The 22628-nt window shown below is 55.0% G+C and overlaps 1 protein-coding gene across 1 annotated transcript; it reads right to left on the bottom strand.

Annotated features, from left to right (window-relative positions):
- Positions 1–1526: 1526 nt before the first annotated feature.
- Positions 1527–18095, bottom strand: Rtn4rl2 (reticulon 4 receptor like 2). The gene is made up of 3 exons (XM_057755823.1): positions 17738–18095; positions 11341–11822; positions 1527–2905 (listed from the first exon to the last, which is right to left on the bottom strand). The coding sequence occupies exons 1-3, from the start codon at positions 17766–17768 to the stop codon at positions 2156–2158; spliced, it is 1263 nt and encodes a 420-aa protein (XP_057611806.1). The 5' UTR covers positions 17769–18095; the 3' UTR covers positions 1527–2155.
- Positions 18096–22628: the final 4533 nt, after the last annotated feature.

Here is a 22628-nt window from a genome sequence, read left to right as displayed (position 1 = left end):
GCCCATGAGTGGCTGGTGAGCTTGCACGTGCCACCAAGCTCCATTGTGTGTGTGTGTGTGTGTGTGTGTGTGTGGGCTGAAGAGTGTGGGTGTGCACGTAATGGGTGTCCCTTGGTCTGTCTGGGCTGTCAGTGGCTGCGGTGGGGGCCAGTGGGGAGCAGCATTGCTCTAGGCTCCTTCCTGAGGCTCTCACACGCTCCTCCTGCTCCCGCTGTTCTGAAATAGCATCTGGACCGAAGGTCCATGAATATTTCACAACGATAATTCTGTGACCTGGACAGCCTGCCTCTGATTTACCAGCACACTCCCCTCCCCCGCCCTGGCCCAGAAGGCCCTCCTCCAACTTCCCCAGCTCTCCCCATCCCCCTCCACCTTACCTTACCTCCAGGCCCAGTTCCAACCCCACTCATGAGCTTCCTCAGAGCCGGACCTTGTAAGACCCCAGCTCAGAGCTCTCCAGTTCTGTCTGACCGACCTCTGCTCCCGCAAGCCCCTCAACCATCTCACATTCCTATACAAAGTCCTTCTGCTACAGGCCGAGGATGCTGACTCCTGCTTGCTCTACCCCCTCTTCTTGGCATCCTGGGACATCACTGGTCAGAATTATAGGTGTTCAAGTGCCAGCTCCCAGCACCCAGGTCCCTCCTATCCTGCCATTCCCACCTCCCAGGCTACAACCTCAACTCTAGATCCTTAATCAATTCCATCTGGATGAGACTCAGGCTAAGGTTCATTGCTAGCCCGGCTCCCTCCTCCTCCCCACCCCCTCTCTTTACCTACCCTAGAGAGGGAGCGTCTAGCTACGACCCAATGTAAGACACCCCGGCTTGAAACCTTTGTCCCTCGATCACCTTAACCCTCTTAGTCTCTCCCTAATCTGCTCAGAGAAGGCTTGACTTGACCCACCCATGAAGGCTTCTGCTTTGCAGGCACAAAGGGGATAAAGACCTGATGGCCCGGATAGCCTGTGGGGGCTTTGAGAACATCTGGGTCTGCTGAATACTTCACAGGGGTGGTCAACAAAGAGGGCAAGCACAAGCTGGGATCTAGTCCTGGGTTCTGCTCTTTAAAGCTTTTGTGGTGCGACTGTGTTCGCCCAGGAGGCTGTGCCTTTTCCAGATAGGCCCAAAGCCGTGGTTAGCTAGTTATGCCCGGGGATATCTAAGTTACGCATCCTTGCAGGGAAAGGCGGAGGCTTTCTTTCATGGTGGCCACCTCCAGACTTAGACTGTTCAGCAGCCAACCCTTCAGGGCTGGTGGTAGCTGCTTCTCTTGGGCAAACTGGTGCCATCAGCACACACCCTCAACAGACAGGGTAGCTCAAGAGACGGAAGCCTGTGCAGGATCAGAATGACCTTGAGGCATAAGTGGGGTGAAGTCACCCGGCAAATCCACGCTGCAGAAAAACCCTGGTGGCCTGAGATGGTTCTTCCTTGTCTAGCCTTCCAGTCCTTAAACACAATTCTAAGTCCTACTTCTGCTTTTGAGGTCTTGAGGGGGGAAAAAACTTACAGGAGATAAAATAATAGAATTTTTTAATAAATTTTCCCCCAAACAACTTCTTTTGATCTTCACCACACAGGGGCCATGGTGGAGAGGAAACTCTCCGGGCACCCTAAAAAGTGTTCTGGGTAGACTTAGGAGAAAAGTTATTCCTCCGGGTGTCAGGAGGCTGAAGGAATCAGAACAAGCATGGTCCAGGAGCAGCCTGGGCCTTGCTGAGGCAACCCTCCCAAGGTCCGGGGGAGGAAGGGAGGCTCCCTGGGGAGCTTTCAAAGGCTCTGCTGGTGGAAGGTGCTCTGTAGACAAAAGCCCCTCCAGTCCACTGTGGGGCCCTGGAGAGAGGAGCGACGGCTGCCTGGGGTGCTCCGCCCCAGCCTTGGGATTGGGAAAAAAGAGTTAATGGCTAGAATCAGGACGAATGGGGCCAAGCCGCCTTATACACCGTCTTAGGGGCTGCCAAACGTAAGTCAGAACAGCCCAGAAGGCAAAAGAGACAGCGTGGTCCCCTGGAAGAAAAGGAGCGAGGGGGCCTAGGGAAGGCGCCGCAAAGGCCGGCCGCAAACAAGGGGCGAAGAGGATGGAGCCGCAGCTCGGTGGGGCAGAGAAGGGGTGCGGGACGAAGGCCGTGGTCTCTTCCGTCTGAGCACCGCAGTCAGAGGTGATGGGGCGCTAGGAGCAAGAGGCAGAGCAGCGGGGTGCGCAGCCCGGCCGAGAGCGCGGGGCCACGCGAGTCCGCGGGCGCCTGGCACGCGGCCCCGGGACACGTCTGCTCGCCCCGCTGGTCCTCGCCGCCGTAGCCGCCCCAGTAGTCGTCCTCGGTGGGCGCGTCCCCGCCCTGGCGCCCCCTCGAGTCCTCGGCGGGCAGGTCTCGGTAGAGCGTGGACGGGTCTGCGGGGGGCGCGCCCGCCTCGGCCACGCCGTACAGGTGGTTGGAGGAGCTGTTGCCGCGGGCGCGGCTGCCCGGGCGCGTGGGCGTGGGCGGCGGGCACGCCTGGAAGTCGGCCTCGCGCAGCGCGCGCAGGTCCCGGCCCTGGCGCTCGGGCGGGGTGGCACAGGTCACGTCGGAGCTGGACACCCGCGCGCGCTGGAACCAGGCCCAGAGCGGCCGAGCGCGGCAGTCGCACGCCCAGGGGTTGGCGTTGAGCCGCAGGAACTCGAGCGCCGGCAGGTCGGCCAGCGCCTCTCCCGGCAGCGAGGCCAGGCTGTTGTTGAACAAGTAGAGGATGGTGAGGCGGCTGAGGCCGCGGAAGGCCGCGCGGTGCACGCCCTGCAGCCGGTTCCCGTGCAGCAGCAGCCGGTCCAGGTTGCCCAGGCCGCGGAACACGTGTTCCGTGAGCAGCCGCAGGCGGTTCCCGTGCAGGAAGAGGTGGCTCAGGTTAGCCAGGTCCGCGAACAAGTCATCCTGAGTGGGGCGGGGAGGGGGGTGGAAACAGAAGAGAGAGGCCTGAGACAGGTTTGGGGACTCTGCTCCAAGACCTGGGGGGAGGGTAAGAAAAAACAATGGCAGGGTGGAGTACTGTGGATAGTGGAATGGGCTTCACTTTCATGTTTTTGAGACAGGAGCTCATGCATTGTAGCGATGGGACCAAGAGAATCTTCTAAATTTCTGCCTGCACCTCTTGATTTCTGAGATTTCGGGTTTTATGCGGGACTGGGGATCAAACTCAGGGTTTCAAACATGCTAGGCAACTCTATCAACTGATTCCGAGGGCTGTTTGAAGCGTGGATCATCTAATCTATTTCCTATGGAAAAAGCTACACAATTGAGGGAGGTCAGTGCGTTCCTTTTGCCCAGGGCCCCAAGGGGCTGAACCTAGCACAACAAGAACTCTGCCCCTGAACTACAGCCACATCTCCCTGTCTACATTTTTTTTTTTTTTTTTTTTTTTTGAGATAGAATCTCACCGAGTTGCCCAGACTGACTTTGAACTTACGGCAAACAGTGGATCTTCAACCAGCCATCCCGTGTCTCAGTCTCTTAAGTAGCTTAGATTAGCTCTCAGCAACACAAAACCTAGTCATGTTAGTGGGCCTTTAGATTTACTTGTTTATTTAATCTCTCTGTCTCTCTGTCTCTCTCTCTCTCTCTCGTGTGTGTGTGTGTGTGTGTGTGTGTGTGTGTGTGCACAGCCTGTGGGAGTGATCCTTTCCTTCTGTCCCGTGGATTGGAGATAACCACCTATCTGACAAGCCGTCTTTCCTGCCTTTCTAGGTGAATCTATAGCCTGTCAAGAGGGCAGTCAACATAGGGACAATGCCTTCCCCCCCTGCCTGATTCTAAACTTCGGGGTGTATCCCGACCCCTTTCAGGTTTCAGGACCTCCCCAGTGTTTGCCATTCGGCAGGGGTGGGGTAGGCCGAGAACAAGTCTGCCTTTCCTGTGTCGATGATGAGGTGGCCTGAAGACCGTGCTTGGAGCTTGAGAGTTAGATCCCGGGTCTGTCATGAACTGTAATACCTGGGAAGAGTCACTGTGTTTCTGTGCCTCGGTTTCTTCCTCTGTAAAATGTGGCAATTAATGGGGTAGCACGTATTAAGATGCCTGGAATAGGCCAGGCAGTGGCAGCGCACGCCTTTAATCCCTACACTCGGGGCAGCAGAGGCAGGCGGATCTCTTGAGTCTGAGGCCAGCCTGGTCTACACAATGAGTTCCAGGACAGCCAGGGCTACAACAGAGAAACCCTTTCTTGGAAAAGAGGAAGGAGGAGAAGATGCTTGGGATAAGGTTTTCACATAGGCAGACAGACATGTGTGAATTAGCCATGTTTGTGAAGCTGGTCAAGCCCAGGTACCTTCTCGAAACAGGCTTTCTCCTCTGTAAACTGGAATTGAGTGTTCCTAGCTCTTGAGTCTGTTCTGAGGACCAATGAACAGAGTTCACAGAAGCCTCATGGGGTGGAGTGCTAGGTACAATTCTTGCATATAGAGGTTTTGTTCAGGGGGGAAGCCCACAGGCTCAGGACTTAAAAGCACTGACATAAACCCCAGCTTTTCCTGTTCCCCTGCTGGTTAACCTCACACAGTCTCTGTTTCCTTAGTGTATATATATATCACTTTAGAAGGTTCTTAAAAAGTCTGGAGGTGGTGGCACACGCCTTTAATCCCAGCACTTGGGGGGCAGAGGCAGGCAAATCTCTGTGAGTTCAAGGCTACACTGGTCTACAGAGCAAGTTCCAGGACAGTCAGGCTACACAGAGAAACTCTGTCTCGAAACTCCCCCCCTCCAAATGTTCTTAAATATACTAAAGGAAGGTTAGATGTTACAATGCTGTTGAGGGTACAGCACCCGACAGAGGCATAGTCAGCCATCCATAATCCACGGTTGTCATGACAGCAGGGGCTCATTTAGAATTCCATCCCATCCATTTTCCTCTAAGGGAGGGTTTCTTTTCGGATTGGAAGTTCCACCGCGGTCTGAGTTATTCAGGGGACCATTGTGTAGCGCTCCACACCCCAGACTTAGCACAAAGGCAGGAAAAGAAGTTGAAGTCCCTGATGCCCTGTCATTGTCCCTCCTATGGTGTGGGGGACAGGGCCTGTGAAGTCCTGTTAGAACTGGCAGAACCTTGGGATTACGGCTCAGAAGGTAGGGTACAGCCATGGCGGGGTGCTCTGCATTCTAACCAGTGTACCAGAGAACATTCGGTGGTCAGCTGGTGCGGGGCTGTAGTTCAATTGTAGAGTTTGCCTATTTGTGTTTAAGGCCCTGAGTTGGCTCACCCCCCCCCCACACACATATGCAGTGTGATTTGGGAGTTACGCAGTGTTCACCCATCAGAAGTGAAGGGTCAACTGTAGAAAGAGCCACACCCCATTCCTGTCACCCCACATGCCTTGCGGCCCTCCCCAAATGGCCCTGGTCAGCAGGTCCCAGGAGATGGGGTTAAGCAGGACAGGAGCATCCTCTCTGCTGAGGCTGGTTCACCCTGACCTGTTCCCCAACTCTGGTTCTCTCCCACGCCCCCAGTGCCTGGGGAGATGGTTTCCTTCCTCCTGCTACCTGGGCACCTGGTCGAAGGTCTCAGGAAGGGGAGTATGCGGAGTCCCCGCCCATATCCACAGCCTCCACCTTCCTGTGTTCCTGTGTGTTTGCACCTCTTCCCATATGCCTTCCGCCCTCTCCACTACAGGAACCGAGTCTGCCAAGAGCCCTTCTCTTGGCCACGTTGAGATCAGTCCTCAAGCTCCCTACTACCTCTGACACCAGCACAGCGCTCTCCACCTTCGGATGCCCCCACCCTGAATGCCTGCCTGCTCCGGTCCCTAGCTGACCTGCTCACCCCATAGCCTCAGCCCTGATGTCCTGCCCAGAGGATGTTCTGAGTCCTTCCGCTTAACCCTTTCCTTGGGGTTCCTCTTCCTAGAGTGTCAGCAGTAGTAGGACACACCCAGAGATGTGTGGCTACATCAGTGTGGGGAGTCAGGAGAGAGTGGCACTGAGGTTCTAGAGGGGATGACATTCCAGGGAATCCAGATTTTTCTTTTTAAACCACAGCCCAATTTTGTATTCTAGCCTCTTTTCTCTTTGGCTAAAAGTCTCACTCCTCTGAGCATTAACCTTGGGGTCCATTCCCTTCCCCCACCCCATGTTGTAGCCAAATCCCATGGCCACTTCCTGGGCTGCAGCTCTCAAATCCGGTCCTTCCTCTCTCCACCATTAAAACTTTTCTCTGTGCATTAATGAGCTCTTGACTTTCACAGCCCTGGCCCCTCCCCCATCACCTTCTCGCCCGCCCCCTCCCTCTGGGCTAGGAGCATCTGCTAAAGTCATCCCTCTCTTCCATTTCAAAAACCACATTTCCCTCGCCTCCCGCCTGGCCGGTTTGCAGCTCTCTGTATCCATTTGGAGTCTAAATGCAACATCCCCGAGCTCCTCAGCCTTGCTGAGAGCATCCTGCTCTTAACCTTCCTCCTCCAGCCTTCCAGCCCCTGGCCTTGGTACCGATCTCATGAGCCTCCCAGGCTGTGCGACCTTGGACAGCTCCAGGCACTTCTCTGGGCCTCTGTGAAGTGACTCTGAGCCTTTGATAATTTTGACTCAGTGAGCCTGGGAGCTGATCTCACTCATTCAGCAAAGCCGTTCCGTGTGTGCACTCTGCCTTGGGCACCCCCGCTCGTGGTGCTTGCCCATCCATGGCAGGTGTCACAATCATCGGCGTCAGCAGGTGATTTGCCAAGTTCTCATTGAATGCCAAGTCCTGTGTGGCACAGATCCTGATAGTATCTTAATCATCAACACTCCGAGGCGGATGCTGTGATCCTTCTCTCTCTGGAGACCAAGAGAGAGGGGCTCAGAGAAGGGAACCACTTGCTGAGGGCCCAACAGCTAACATGGGCGTGAACTTCAGCGGCAAGACTCCCAACACCTGTGCTGCAGAGCCTAACAGGCCTGGGCCCATTCTCCCCTGGCAGCTCCACAGTTGGTGAAGTCACCACTGTCAGTGACTCCCACCCAACTCTGTATTCTTTCCCTTTAGTCCCCACAGCACCTCCTACCCTAAGCAACAGGTCACAGCGTCTCTCTCATAGGTGGGACCCTGAGGCCACAGCAAATGAGAGAGGGCTTAGATTAGAACTCCGACCTGTCCCGACCTGCCGGTAAACATGAAGTAAGCCACAGCTGTAACCAAGGGAGGGATGCCGCTTTACCGTCTGGCTCCCCTCCAGCAGAGCAGGGGTACTGTTTTCATTCAAACCGTTCAACCTGGCATCCCTGGCACCCTGCACACTGCCTGGCACGCAGTAGGTGCTCAGTAAGGAATCTGCTGGTGAATGAACTGGCCTGGCACAATGCCTAGCCCTCAGCAGACATGCCACGAGAACCGCCACCGTTTTCATGTGCATCGGCCACAGCCTATCCGTGAGCCGCCTTCAGAGCTCGCCTCTGGGGCAGGCTGGGCTCCATCCTGGGTCACACCTGCTCCCCGAGGATCTCACCGAGCCACGTGTTTCCTCACCTGCGTGTGGCATCTCCTAGCCTAGTTCTATCAGGCACCTCACAGACAGAGGCTGTGTTCTCTCTCTTCTCTATAAAGGGCCGGGTGTGAAGAGGCTTCCTTCCCATGACACCCGATGTTGCCCAGGTCAAGACTGTTCAGAAAGAGGTGGTTTCTAGTTCAGTAGACCCTAAGGATCACCTTGAGCTTAGGTGTCCCCAGGAACAGATTGCTGTCTGTGGCCTGAGGGTCAGGAGCTATTTATTTACTTATTTGCTTTCAAGATAGGGTTTCTCTGTGTAGCCCAGGTCCCATCTGTGGGATTAAAGGCGTGTACACCACCACTGCCTGGCAAAAGTAATTTATTAAACCCTAAGCGATGTACTCTACACATGACCTTACTAGCATTTCACAGTCTGTCTTTGTGGAAGGCATCATTTTCATGGTTCCCCACTAGGAAGAGGAGATGGAGGCTTGGGAGGGAGGCACCTTCCCTAAAGCTGAATGCTGAGTAGCTGTACCTTCTACGTGTTGATAAGTGTTGGCATGCCTACGCAAAAGGACACCCACAGATAAAGAGATCAGGGTCTTAGGAGTAGTCACTGAAACAGAGTCAAGGCCAGCAAGTTGGCTCAGTAGGTAAAGGTGTCTGCCACTGTGGTGGTTTGAATGTAATTGGGCCCCATAATCTCACAGGGAGCGGCACTATTAGGAGGTGTGACTTTGTTGGAGTGGGTATGGCCTTGTTGGAGGAAGTGTGTCACTATGGGGTAGGCTTTGAGGTTGCCTATGCTCAGGGTACTGCCCAGTGTCTCAGCTGACTTCCTGTTGCCTGCAAGATGTAGGATTCTCAGCTACTACTCCAGGACCGTGTCTGCCTGCCTGTATGCCACCATGATCCCTGCTGTGATGATAATGGACCAAACCTCTGGCCTGTAAACCAGCTACTCCAATTAAATGTCTGCCTTTATAGGAGTTGCTGTGGTCATGGTGTCTCTTTGCAACAACAGAAAACTGAACTAAGACAGCCACCAGGCCTGACAACCTGGGTTCCTCAGTTGGGACCTGGTTGGGAGGAGAGAACCGACTCCTCCAAGGCACCCTCTGACATCCACTTGCACGCCACGTCACATGTACGTACACCTACCTCCCCCATGAGTATAAAAAATGTAATTTAAAAGTGAAAAGCAAAGGCCGAGCATCTTTAACCAGAAAATCTGAATGCCCCAATCCAACTAAAATCCAAAACTCTCAGAGGTACAGCAACATGTCACCACAAGTGGGGAATTCCCCACAATGAAGTGTGTTTCACGGTCAGAATTATGAAGTAGTATGAAATTCCTTCAGGCTGTGAGTCCAGGTGTATAGGAGACATGGATAAGCTATGTGGACAAGCGTGTAGGAGACATGGGTGAGCTATGTGGACAAGCGTGTAGGAGATGTGGGTGAGCTACATGCTTCGACTTGGGTCCTGTCTCCACGATAACTCGTCATGTGGATGCAGATCTTCCAAAGTCTGAAACAAGCACACCTGATCCCCAACACTTCAGGTCAGGTGCTCAGCCTTCAGTAATCACGGTACTTCTATTCTGGAGTGCGGCCTGCGCTCAATTCCCTTCATTTTAATACCGATGAACCTTATAGGCAGATAAACATCACTAAGGTGCCAACTTAGGGATGTGGAAAATAGTTTATCTAAAGCCACACAGAGCGGTTGAGCAGCGCTTTTAAAACTGAACCCACAGAGGATGCGGCTCAGTTGGTAGAAGGGTTGCCTAGCCTTCACCAAGACCAAGGTTCCATCTGCAGCCCTGCACAAACCAGGCATGCTGGTACAGGTCTGTAATCCCAGCACTCAGGAATCGGGTGGGAGGATTTACCAAGTTCAAGGCCAGGACTGGAGAGATGGCTCCGAGGTGAAGAGCACTGGCTGCTCTTCTAGGACCTAGGTTTGATTCCTCAGCACCCACATGGTCACTCACAACCACAGGTAACTACCCCAGCTCCAGGGAATCTGGCTTCCTCCTATGGCCTCAGTGGGCACAGGTGTATATGTAGGCCAACACCCATACATATAAAAATAAAACAAAACAGCAACAAACCGATGGCAAACCAGCAAGCACACTAGCCCAGCCCCTAGCCCACTCAGTTGTATTTCCGGGTAGGAGCCCTCTAAGGTGTGGTCGTACTGGGCAGGTCAAGTGTCAGCTCCTACTTGGCTGTGGAGTCTCAGTCAGTTCCATTCTATGTCCCTTCTTAGCCTTGTCTGTCCCTGCTGCCAGGGACTCAGCTCGGTGGGGAGCCCAGTCAGCCCCCAACCACAGGGACTTATGTCCCACAAATCCTTAGGGTCTCCAGTGTGCATGTTGTGGTGAAAACCCCCACCTCCAGACGCCTGTAGGCTTGCGAGGGAGAGGCAGAGTGCACGCTGTAACCATGTGGCTCTTGGCAACTTTAGGAAGAAGAGAAATGGGAGGTGTGTGTTGGATACTATCCATGGCCTCACAATAATCCTTAGAGCTGACCCAGATTTCTAAGATGAAGTTCAAGCTGGGGCACTTCACTGAGACCAATGTTAAATAAAGCTCATTTTAAAACACACGGCATTTTAACGAGCATTTATATAGCCCTTATATATATGCCAAGCACTATTCTAAGTGGACACTACAAATTATTCATGCATTTAGTGTTTACAAAATCCCTGGGCGACGAATGCTCACATTACTCCCACTTCACAGAGAGGAAAACTGAGGCCCATGTTTGACCATGCCACACGCTTGCACACAGTAGTGTTGATGTCTGTAAAGTGCTTCACCTCGGGCCTGATACAATGTGTACTTACTATGTGGCTGCTGAATCGATCGCCATCATTCAGCAATAATGAGACATATCATGCTGGTCGCTATGCCTTTTCCTGCCCCTCTCTCCATCTGAACACCGTTTCCAAGGTTGCTGTCCTTCTAGAACGACTTCCCATGGATTCTCAACACATTGATAAACTATCAGCGCTATTGCTATCGTCAGGAATGTCGGCTGGGACTGATTTCCCAACCCACGGAGGATCTGTGGGTACCAAGGCCTGGATAAAGAGAAGGTCCTCTGAGCTCAAGTGGGGGAGTGTTCCCCTCCCCCAGCCAGAGGCTGTGCTGCCAGGGGACATGTCCTTCTGAGTGGTTGTTTTTGAGGGTGTGTGACTACTTCCCGGAGAAAGGAGATGTGAGGGTTTGACTGTCAGACAGTGAGCATAACGACAATAATAAATAATAATTAGATCAATAATAATAACAGTAAATAACAATTATTCTATTCCTTCCATTTCTCTTTCTCCAGAGCCTCCATTTTTCAGCCGTGTAACAGAGTTTTACCTGAGACAACAGGCTTGAGGGGTGGGATCTACAGAGGGCAAGGCTTTCCCTTCTGTTGCTACCCAACCATCAGAGGAGAGTGTGACTTCAGGAGACAAGCCCCTCCCTGGCAATGACTACACCCTTTGTCCAGCTCGCCTGGGAAGTGGGAGGACGTGGGGGTGGATGGGAAAAGATCATGCGAAGGCCTTTGGGCTGCGGCTCTCGGGGAAAGGAGAGATACACAGACATTGTGGGGTGTGCTGAGTGGGTGCGTGAAGGGAGACAGACAGAAGAGGCAGAGGGAGACATATGGGAGGCACGTCAGGAGACAGGCGGGACAAATGGGGGTTACAGAGAGAGGTACAGAGAGAGGGGCGAGCGGGATTACTGATGGGGTGGACGGACACGGAGAAAGGCGACAGAGACACGGGTAGGTGGACATGTCTGGGCGGGTCCAGAGAGAGAGAGAGAGAGAGAGAGAGAGAGAGAGAGAGAGAGAGAGAGAGAGAGAGAGAGAGAGAGGTGGAAGAGGCCCAGGGAGGTGGTTGGCTCACCTGTAGGTGGAGCAGGCTGTTCTCCTGGAGGTAGAGGTACTGTAGGCTGACCAGGCCTCGGAAAATGTTACCAGGCAGGCTGCTCAGCTGGCAGCGGTACAGATGTAGTGACTGCAGGCGCTCCAGGCCCTGGAAGGTGTCGGGCTCCAGGGAGCGAAGGTGCCGGTTGTCACCGAGGTCCAGTTCCTCTAGGGCCTGCAGATGGCGGAAGGTGCCGGGGTAGATGGTGGAGAGGTTGTTGGAGAAGAGCCACAGGGTGAGCAGGTTGGGCCCGAAGGTGCCTGGCCGCAGGGAGCGGATGAGGTTGTTCTGCAGGAAGAGTCGCTGGGTGCTGGGTGGCAGGGACAGCGGCACCGAGGAGAAGTTGTTGGCTTGGCAGCTCACGGTGGGCGGGGATGAGTAGCAGGTGCAGAGCATAGGGCAGCTGGGAGTCACCGGAGGGAAGGCCAGGAGTGTCAGCAGTAGGCAGGCTGAGGCAGGACCTGTGGGAGAGCAGAGGGAAGGCTCACTGGGTGCTTGGTCAGGGGTCTAGATGCAGCTTAACAGGCTCAAGAGGCTGAGTGGCCTCCCATAGCTCTCCAGGCCCCTTTGAAGTGTGCAAACCTCATTTTCTTTTTCTTTCTTTCCCTTTCCTCTGTGTGTGCGTGGGGGTCTCCTGTAACCTAGGTTGCCCTCAAACTTAGTGTTTACCTGAGGATGACCCTGAACTTTTGATCCTCCTGCCACCTCCACCTTCCCAGTGCTGAGATTACAGTGCTGTGCTCCATGCCTAGCTGATGCTGTGCCTGAGGCCAAACCCGGGGCCTTGTGCATGCTGGATGAGCGAGCACTCAGCCCATTCAGCTGCAATCCCAGTCGTCAAATCTTTTGCGAGTTATAGTTTGTTAAGAATAAATGCCTGTGTTTCTCTACTGTATCGAAGAGTGAAGGCGCTCTCTCTCTCTCTCTCTCTCTCTCTCTCTCTCTCTCTCTCTCTCTCTCTCTCTCTCCTTTTTTCCAAGACAGGGTCTCTCTGTGTAACAGTAGTCCTGGCTGTCCTGGAACTCTCTATATAGACCAGGCTGGCCTTGAACTCACAGAGATCCTCCTGCCTCTGCCTCCCTAGTGCTGGGAATAAAGGCCTGTGCCACCTGGTGGTGAGGGTGACCTCAATGGAGCAGAAAAAGTGGAACCAGTTTTTGCCCACTTCCCTCTGTCAGGGCTCCCAGGAGGCCTCTGAAGTTTCCTTGGGGAACTTTGCCTGGGACACGAGGAGGGCTGTGTAGACAGCACAGCAATGTGTCTAAAGTTGTTGGGAGAACAGGTGTCTTTCCTTGCCATCTGTTTTCATTGCTGTGTTTGACCTTGTTCAGAGTTAGGGTCAAAAGTCAAAGGGCCAGCATTTCCTCTGCTTTGTGCTGAAGCAGGGCTGGGGATTCTTTGGGATGGGGACAGCTCTTCTCAGGGTGTTAAACTACAGCCCTGCCTTCTCTCCAGCAGATGCCAGCAGCACCCTGCCCCCAGTTATGACAATCAAAATGTCTCTAGACATTGCCAAATGTCCTCTGGGAGCAAAACCAGCCCACTCGAGAAAGTTAGACACTAACTTGAGGCTGTCTATGACTAGAAGGCCTGTGGGTGTCCTGGTGACCCACACTCTCCCCCCTCTTCTCCTTGCAGGCCTCGGAAGAACCCTAACCTTTTCCACCTGGGAAGTGGCTGCAGAATCAACTCTCCACTCATTCAAAGTCTCCTTCAATGCCTTTGCTTTTGCCAAAGTAACTGTTTGGGGTTTGGTTGTGGGCTAATCTTCTTAGGGTACAGACCAGAAAGCAGGTGCAGGGGACTAAGGTGCTGAGGATGGGTGCCTGTGTTTCCCTGCCCCACCAAGGAGCAAGGTAGCCCCTCCTACCTGCTTCCCTACCCTCTGCTCCTCAATGCCCCAGATAGAGGTTCCTTTTGGTAGACCTTAGTTCTAGCAGGGTTTTCAGAAGGCCTGAGATATCCCTGGGATTCTTTGCCTGGGGAGAGGTGAACCATTTCCTCAGCCAGGCAGTCAGAGGTGAGAAGGCCTGGTGGGAAGGCCTGGTTTAGGGGTCCCCATGGTTCAGGGATGGGTGGTTGAGAGGTGGGTAACTTTTAGTGCCAGATCTGTAAGGCTGCGTGCAAATCGAGGTTTGAATGCGTGCTGTCGTGGCTGTGTGTATGGAGGTGTGCCTGTGATCTGGGGGTGGGGTGGGGTGGCAGCGTGAGACAGGTGCTCACTACTGAAGGTGCAGCGCCACCTGGTAGGCAACGTGTGTCAGGTATGCACCCCTGGGGAGCTCCACGCTGGTGCAGAGTGGAGTACTCTGGAGTCCAGGTGCTCCCTAGCTCTTCACTTTCGGGTGCTTCCCAAAGCCACCCCAGCCCGCTCGTGTGTGTGTGTGTGTGTGTGTGTGTGTGTGTATGTGTGTGTGTGTGTCACTGGTCCCTCCTGCAGCGCGAGCCAGCGAGCGAGCAAGCAAGCGTGTGCTGGCGGTCCTCCGCGTGTGTGAGTGCCGGGGCCCCGTGCATGTGTAGGCTGGGTGTGATGTAATATTCAGTGACACAGCGCGGCTGTTCCATTCGTTCACACCACCTCCGCGTTTCTCGGTCCTTCTCACCCCTCCCCCGTGCGGCGGTTCACGATTACTTTTCTCCTCCTGAGTTTTTTCAGAGCCACGTGGGGTGGAGGAGCATGTCTCTCACCCTTGATCTTAACCAGGGAGGAGTGGGGTGTGGGAGTCCAGTGGTAGACCCTGGGTGGGCTTCCTGAGCACTGACGACTGGGGCTTAGAACTGGAGATTTCGGAGCTGTGTAAATCCTATGGAGATGGCAATTTGGGGCAATTTGGATCTCGGAGAAGGCAAACAACTTACCCAAGGTCACACACTAAAGTGGTGCAGGACAAGGGCCAGAAAAAGACTGGCCTGGTGTCCAGCAGGGCATTCCTCTTCCTGTCACCCACTGAGCTCTGCCTCTCAAAGGATTTTACACCAAAGGAAGCCAAATCCTCCTCTGATCCCCCTAATCCCACCCCCCTCCACAAGCTCACCAGAGTGTGAGGTGCACGGCTTTCAGCCTCCCCGCCCCCCCAGGATTACCAGGCTCTTCTACCAGCCTCCACGGCTGACTGACTACTTTCCCAGGATAGAAAGAGGAAAGGGCTACAAATCCAGAAGGCCACAGGTTCAGAGGGCTACTCCCTCGGCCTCAGGTCCCCTTCCAGGCTGAGGTCAAGCTCATCAAGGGGCCGGCAAGTTCCCCTGTCCTTCTTGCCCCAACTTCCTGTTTGGCTCCTGACTCTTTCCAGTTCTCCCTCTCCTCTTTTCTCTGCAGGCCTCCAGGGCTGCCCCCTCCCAGAGACCCCCCTCCACGCTCCGCTTCCCCTCCGTCTCAGCGGTATTCCCTGCAGGTCCTTTGAGGAGGAACCCAGTGTGTGGAGGGGTGCTCCACGCGGCTGCTGCGTAACAGTGACTCTGTTGCCATTTCTGGCCCTCACTGTCGCGCAAAGCAGCTGTAACCCAAGGAGCTTCATCCATAATTCAGGTTGTGGCTCTCTCACTGGAGGCAGGGGGGAGAGGGGGGCTCTAGGCTTCTCTGCCCCCAGGCTGGGTTGGAGTGGGCACTCCAGGCAGAGGCAAGGCAGGGGGCTGGGAGAGCACCTTCCCTCCCTCCCCTCTCCTCTACCCTGCTCCTTGTGCCATTTTCTTTCTCCCACATCCCCCCTCCCCAGCCCCACTTTTCACACGCCTCTTCACAGCCATCCAGCCCCCCCAGGACCACAGCTATTCTCTAGGCTCCCCTATGCACGTCCTGGACCAGGCACAGTGTGCCAGAGGTGGCCGGGGGATCCTCAGCCACTCTAGAATAAGCCACTGTGAGACAGAAAACATCACCCAGGATTGGAAAGCAGTGAAGTTGGCTTCTGGTTGGGTAGAGCCCTTTCTGTCCTCAGAATCCTGGCTTCTCCCCTCCCCTGTAGTGAAGGGAGAGAGGGAAGTCTTTTCTCCCTCACCCTCTGCTCATCTCTTCCTCTAAAGTCAGCAGGTAAGCCCCAAGATGAGCGGTGTGTGGGGCCAGAGAAGGACTCAATCTGTTGTGGTGTGCTCACTGTACACCAACACTTACTCGCGCGTGCACTCTGCCTTCTCTATCCAGAGACCCCCAACCTGTCGCGACCCCTGGGGAGAGCAATAGTACATAGGTCCCAAACTTCTTAGGAAGGGTGGGAGACTTCACTGTGCAGCCCAAGTGTAACATGAGCTCCAGAGCAGCAGACACAGGCACTGGACGGTGGTCACAAGATGCACTCTGACTTTCCCCCCACCACACCCCCTGGATGTGAACCTGTGGTCTAGAGGCAGAGGGACTGTAGGTGCTCAGGCCTGGGATGCTCACAATGCTAGCAGTCTGGCTGTTCAGGGTCAAGGGGGGAAATTGGCCTAGGCTCTCGCTATAGATTTCCACTCCTGGGCTCCAGGCTCTGGTTATCCTAGAGCACAGCACAATTGGGAGTCAGAAGGAGGTGGCCTATGATCCCAGGCATAGCCACATCAGGCCACAGGAGGGAGCGGAGAGAGCCACAACATGATATTGATCCTGGAAGGCTAAGGTAACCAGAGCCAAAAGGTTCCATTCACCAAAGAACCATGCTCAAGGCCCAAGGGCTGCCAGACCTTGGAATACCCAGGTTCTGAGATGAAGATCTCAGCCTGTGCCAACCGCTAGGCCAGAGGCTACTGGGGATAAGAAACTTGAAGCGGTGTGTGTGTTGGGGGGAGTCCAAGGCAGGAACTAGACTGCACCATAATGGGGCACAGATACCCCAGGAAAAGTCGACAGGCCTCTGGCTCTAGAAACAGGGTTCAGGATTCCAAATACAAGCACCATCTCCACACTTGACACACTGCCTCCTGGGAAGAGTCAGGGGCCTGTCCAGCAGATGCTGAGGGGGCAGAGGCTGAGGGGGGCTTAGGAGTGGCAAGGGGGCGATGGCATACCAGTGACGCAGGGGCCTGGGGAGGCACTGATGCAGGTGACTGGAGGGTTTGAAGCTGCTGCTTCACTCTGTCTGAAACAGCTTCTCACGCTGCCAGAATGTAACACCCCAAAATAAGCAGCCACTGTGGGGCGGCAGGATCCGACGTCGGGGTTTGCAGATATAAATGGCAGCCCAGGTGCCCACCCCGAGGAGGCTGCCACCTCCCCCCACTACAAAGTCCTCAGCCTCCTTCTCTTTCAGCTGCCCTAGACCCTGAGCTCAAGGTCCCCTGGACTAGCCCACAGCCACTCCCCGAGAGAAGGGGTAGAACAGGCAGGCGCTTGAGAATGGAGTGTTTCCCACGTGGAAGTGGTTACCAGGAGCCTCTTTGTCTCTTCCCTGGGCACCTCCTCGCTTCTCTTCTTTCTCCTTCTCTGGCTTCTGTTGATACCCCGAGCCTTCTCTAACCACTCTCCCCTGTAGGTATCCGGGTCCCCAATCCTGGTGACCGTTTCCCCCGTGTCTGACCCTTCCATCTCTCCTCTATCACCAGCTTCCGCTGGCTTCTAGTCTTCCCATCCCCTTTCGAGTCCAGTCTCGCGGAGGCCCCGTCCTCACCCTTCCGGTTATCTCCCCGGCCCCGCGCCCCGCTAGCTTTCCATCTTAGTCTTTACATTTCTCTCCTGAACTGGTCCCCTTCTCTCTTTTCCTTGGTCTTCCCCTGGACCCTGGTTTCCTCTAAGCTTTTCCTGTCGTCTAACCTTTATTACTCCCCCGCCCCTCCCCCATCCCGCCCCCACCTCCTCTTTCTCACCCCCCACCTCTCTAGACACTTTTCTCATCTTGACTCCCCCCCCCTCCCTCTGACCCCTACCCTCCCCGCCCCCAGTCTCCAGCCCACACCCTTGGCTGTCACTCAACGCACGGCACTAGCCTCCTTCTAGCCCCTCCATCTGTCCGATCAGGCAGGTCCATGGGGAAATCGCACTCTCTGCCCCCTACCTTCCCAGATAGCCCCCTACCCACATGGCTTGTCTTCCCAGGTGACTGGAAAGTGCTGAGACACCGGGCACGAGGAGTTGCTGAGTCGGCGCTTCCCCAGCCGGCCCGAGTCCTCGGCGTCCCCCAGAGCAGGTGGAGCCGGGACAGCAGAACCCGAGCCTCTTTCTCCTCCTCCCAGCCTGCTCGCTCTGCCCTCCGCGTCGCCCCTTGGTCACGAGCTCCCCGCACACTCCCGCAGGCTCCAAGCCCAGTGCCCTCCTGCGGCTGGCAGCTATGGGGGCGGAGGCGCGGCTCCCGCGCTAAGCGGGTTTTTTGCTCCCAGCCCACCCCACCCCCTTCACTGCCCCACCCTCACGCCCAAGGAGAGGGGCGCCCCTCTCTAGGGTCCTCCAGCCGGACGGTGTCCCTACCTTGCAGCAGGCGCCGGAGCCCGGGCAGCATCTTGTCTCGACGCTCGGGGGAGGGGGCGACAGGGGGGAGGGCTCTCCCACTCGTCCCCTTATCCCGCCGGACAGACGGCGGGGACTCCGCGGGGCTCCGGAAGGACCCGAGGAGTCCCCGGGCTACGTTGCCGGGCTGCGGAGCTCTACCCTGCGCCCCCCGGACTGCGTGCCTCCGAAGGAGCCATCGGCCCCGACGGGACGGGGCGGGGCACGACGGGGTAGAGAGGGCTGGGTTGGCCCTGGACACCTGATGTCCGCGCCCCCTAGGCAGTGCAGCCCCGCAGGGAGTCGGTTAGTCGGTCGGTCCGTGCACCCGGGCTGCTCTCCGAGGGAGAGTGGGGACAGCGAAGAAGCGCTCCCCCCCCCCATTCCCGCACTCGCTGGCTCCTCCCTCGCTTCCCGGCTTGCCGGTTTAACCCTTTGCTGGCTACTGGGAGGCGGGAGTGGTTCTCCGTCTAGCCCACTCCTCTGGCCCCCTCCCAACCTTGGGAGACCCGGAAGGCTGTGTTCCCATATCCTCCGCGGCGCCATGCCTTTAGAGAAATCCCTTCTTGGTGTGTGTGTGTGTGTGTGCGCGCGCAGTAGTGTTAAGGAAACCCCCACCCCCGCCCCCATGGACTTGTCCGGGATTGGGGTTTCTTCTCCCAACTTTCCCAGAAAATACACGGTTTCTTGAGTAGTTTCCCGCTCAGCGCCCCTCCTTCTGCCCTGTCCCTTGCGATCGCTTGTGTCCCCCTAGAAGAACTTCAAGATTTCACTTTCTCTCTGGTTCTCAGACTTCGAGCCCTGCTTGTGCAGCTACAGGAGCAGTGTGTATAGGAGTTTGTGTGAATAAGTGTATAGGCACGTGACCCCCTCTGCGCGCAGGTGTAGCCGAGGGCCGGCTTTTTATCCCCGTCGGGGAGCAGGGCGGGGTGACGTGAGTGTTTGCGCCGGTTTCTGCGCTGGTGGAACGCACGAGGGCTGTGTGAAATTTTGCGCGCGAGAGTTTGGGATGGGAGGTGAAGGGTATATGTATCCGGGTATGTTGTATACACCTTAAAAGCTTTTACTAATGGATGTAAGTTTGGGCGCGCGTGCGGGGTGTGTGTGTGTTTACGTGATATGCCCCAACGGGGATATCTCATCCATCGGCAGAGAGCAGAAGAGGACCCCAAAGTAGGATTGTTAGTTTCAAAGAAACGCCTTCCCCTTTTACAGAGGGGTGAAAAGGGGCCCTAGACACTTCTAGTGGCCTCTTTGGGGGCAGTATTAGCCAAACCCTGACCTAAGCGCCTTCTTTTAAAGGCCAGCCCACGGTGCCTAGTAGTTGGTTTTTTGAGAGCCACTAGGTGAAGGATAGTTGGGGACTGTGGCCAAGCGGCGCTCAGGGTTGGGATTGCTGCAGTGGTGCGTACTGCGGGTCCCAGGGTCATCTGTCGGTGACAGCGTGGAAGCACTGCATGGCCACTCCCGTGAGCGGAGCCGAGGAACCCTTAGTCCGGGCATTTGGCTCCTCCTTTCGTGTCTGTGCCAGGGTTCAACGCTGTGCACGGCATACAGTCGGCGCTTTATAAATGCCAGTCTCATTCTTCTCATTCATTCCCTGCTCCTTTTATAATCTGTCATTCTTCTCTCGTACTCATTCGATTCCTCTCATTTTCTTCCCCAACCCTTATTCATATTTTATGATCCCTATCTCTATTCTCTCTCTCACTTCCCCTCCCTTACTTTCCAGATCTGTCCTTTCCTCTCCAAACATGCGTGTGCCTTCTTCTGTTTCTTTGCCTGTCTTTGCCGCTTTCCTTTCTTTTTCTTTTCTTTTCTTTTCTTTTTTTTTTTTTTTTTTTGATTCGCAGCCTTTTGGCCTCTCCTTGTCTGCATGCATTTCGTCGCCCCTCCTTTGACTTGCCTCCCTTCCCCCTTTTCATCATGCTCCTAGGCGGGGTGGTGGTGGTAAGGGCTCTCCTCAGCCTTCTTGCACCTCACGCGCTGGGGTGCCCCCTGCTGGTTCTATCTTTTGTTACTTTCAGGGCTCCCAGCCTAGCAGTCCCTGAATTTTCTCTCCTGCTTTTCTTTTTTCCAGGTCAGGTAGAAACAAAAAGGGGCTTATCTGGGCCTTCTGTCCCTCTTTTATAAGGCCGGAATAGGGCCCTGCGTTTCCCTGGGTCCCACTCTGCGCAGGGCCCGAGCCTGAGGTGGGGGTAGCGCTGGAGGGGGCGGCGGGGAGGGAGTGTTAGGGGTAGCAGGGTGGGATTTGGCGTCCTTCCCCGGAATGAGCCGCGGCACAATCTGTCGCTGGGTTTGTTTGCCGAGCTGCCTCCGGAGCGCAATGGGGCTGGCTCCCGGGGAGCGAAATATCACAAGATGCGGAGACAGACGCTGAGGGGCGGGTGGGCGGCGGGCTGACTCAGGTGTGCTTCATCGGTTCCCTGGGCCGCAGCTCTTCTGAGAAGGGTGGGAGGGGGACACTGGCCCCCCAGCACAGGCTGGCAACCAAAGCCCGGAGGGGAGCCCCATCCTGTGATGAACTGCGGGGGACAGGGTCCTTAGCTCCAGGCCTCTCCTTCAGCCCAAGATGGGATTCCCTAGACAGTCCCGAGCTCTCTAAGCCGCCCCCTGGTACAGGTGTCCGGGTTTCCCCATAGTTATCTGCTGAGTCACTACTTCCCACTCTAGACTGCCAGCGTTTTGAGGGCAGGAAAATGCTTCTTACACAGTGTGTCCAACAGGTGCTGAGCAAGGCTGTTGGACCACTGGCTGGTGGTGGGTGGGCGGGTGGCTAGCATCGGTTTCCCAGAATCTCATTGAGCATTTCCCTGTGGGCTATTCCTACTCCTTGTTTCTCTCTCGATATTTACATTTGGGGTCCCCCCTCCTTACACTTCTTGACAGCTCCCTCTGGATCGGAACACCAGCTTTCTCTAACTACCCCGGGCCATTCACGCTTTTCCTTATGCCTCCATTTCCTTTTTTGTACACAGAGACTATACTACTTAACAGGCTACATAAAGTCTCCATCTCTCCAGGCTGTATTGCTGTTTCGAGGGTGTCATTGTTTTGGGATGGGCTGTCTCATTAGAAGCAGACCTCGTGATGGACTTTCGCAGTTAAATGTTTGGAAATCCCAAGGAGTATGCTGATGGCACAGCGTAATGGGGGACCGTGGTTTGGTCATGTAGGCCCATCTCTGCTTGGACAGTTGGCCAAGCTCTGGGTTCTTCTTGGCCACAGAGCTGGCCCGCCCTCTGCTGGCTGTAGGTGGAGCTGCAGTCCCATTGGAAGCCAAAGAAAGGGGTTGAGGAATGAATACAGAGCAAGCCAGTGTCTGAAGAGGTTGTTGGCACAAACGGGACTTTATGTCCTCCAGTGAGCACGAGTGTTCTCATTGTGTCCTAGGGGTCCTTCTTCCTTCTGGTTCCCCATTTAGTGATCTGACAGAGCTGTATCCTAAACTCGGTCTGTTTGGCACCTTCAATATCAGAACCCCCGGTCAGTCAATGTCCACTGTGGGCTCTCAGTGGCCGTGAACGCAGAGGCTCTGTAGAGTTTCTGTCCACAACTCACTAGCTAAACAGGTAACCATCACCAAGTGCCTTCACTTTCCTGAGCCTCCAGGTTTCTAATGTAGAAAATGGAAGTTTCCAGGTCATAGAGTTGATTGAAGATTAGATGAAATAAAGCATGAAAGAATCTAACGGAGTCTCTGACCCTGTGCTCAATAATGCTAAATAATGTTATTATTTGTGTTTTTAGCCTAAAATGACCTGGAGACTAGGTTCTGCAGCCTAAGGGTAAAAGGCAGAGTTAGGACCTAAGTTCATCAGGAACAAGAGGCAGTGCTAGGCTCCAGAGTCCTTAGTCATAGTGGCCTCCCCAGCTGAGCTTGACCTTGCCACCCTCTCCTGGCAGGTGCCCAGCAAGGTTGCCCTGTGTGATGTCAGGATTCCCAACCTGAACCAGATGTCCCAGCCTGTGAGTATAACCTGTGATGGACTTTCAGGACTTCAGTTTCCCCACTGTTGAAATGAACATCATGGGTTCGGTGTTCCTGAGAGTCCGGGTTTCTGGCATTCCTGGTTCTCAGGGGCTTCTGAGATGGGGCTACTGAAAGTGGAGTCTGTCATCCAGGTTCCTCACTGCTCCCACCTGCCAAGCTCTGGTGGGCTCCCAGTATTTGGTTAGGGTTTGTAGAGACTCTGCCGTACCTCGTCTGGGGCTCCTTAGCTCTCTCACCGTCCACCATGTAGGGCTGGTGAGTGTCCTCTGCATTCCTCTGATCTGGTCAGTGACCACACACACGGCACACTCTTGCAGATGCCCCTCTGCAGCCCAGAGTACAGGCACACTCTCGAGGATGCCCCTCTGCAGCCCAGCGTACGGCACACTCGTGTGATGCACCTCTGCAGCCCAGTGCATGGAAAGCTCTTGCAGCTGCACCTCTGCAGCCCAGCGTATGGCACACTCTTGCTGATGTACCTCTGCAACCTAGCGTATGGCACACTCTTGCAGATGCACCTCTGCAGCCCAGTGTACGACACACTCTTGCAATGTGCCTCTGCAGTCCAGTGTCTTCTCCTTGAGCCCCGTGCCTTGCTCTACCACCCTGATGGGGACAGGATACAGCAGCAGATCCTTTCTAAGTTAAGGAATAAAAAAAGTCCCGAACCATATTCATTTAAAGGTCAAGTTTGGGACCTGGAGAGGTGACTCACTGATTAAGGGCGCTTGTTGCTCTTGCACAGGACCAGGGCTCTGGTCCCAGCATCCACATAGCAGCTAACAACTGTCTGTAGCTCCAGTTCCATAGGATCCAGCTCACATTATTTATGGTACTAACTGTGTTTAAGTATTTACTTCAGGCCACCAACTTCTGTGC

Source organism: Chionomys nivalis, chromosome 22 (genome assembly GCF_950005125.1).
Source record: "Chionomys nivalis chromosome 22, mChiNiv1.1, whole genome shotgun sequence".
Lineage (NCBI taxonomy): Eukaryota > Metazoa > Chordata > Mammalia > Rodentia > Cricetidae > Chionomys > Chionomys nivalis.
This window is presented reverse-complemented; position numbering and strand designations above follow the sequence as displayed.

What these genes read in the sequence shown, in the direction of transcription:
- Rtn4rl2 (XM_057755823.1), bottom strand. Translation starts at nt 17,768, where the DNA reads ATGCTGCCCGGGCTCCGGCGCCTGCTGCAAG. An exon ending in GCTCCGGCGCCTGCTGCAAG is followed by an intron (nt 11,823 to 17,737) that starts GTAGGGACACCG and finishes GCTCTCCCACAG; the next exon opens with GTCCTGCCTCAGCCTGCCTA. An exon ending in ACAGCCTGCTCCACCTACAG is followed by an intron (nt 2,906 to 11,340) that starts GTGAGCCAACCA and finishes CGCCCCACTCAG; the next exon opens with GATGACTTGTTCGCGGACCT.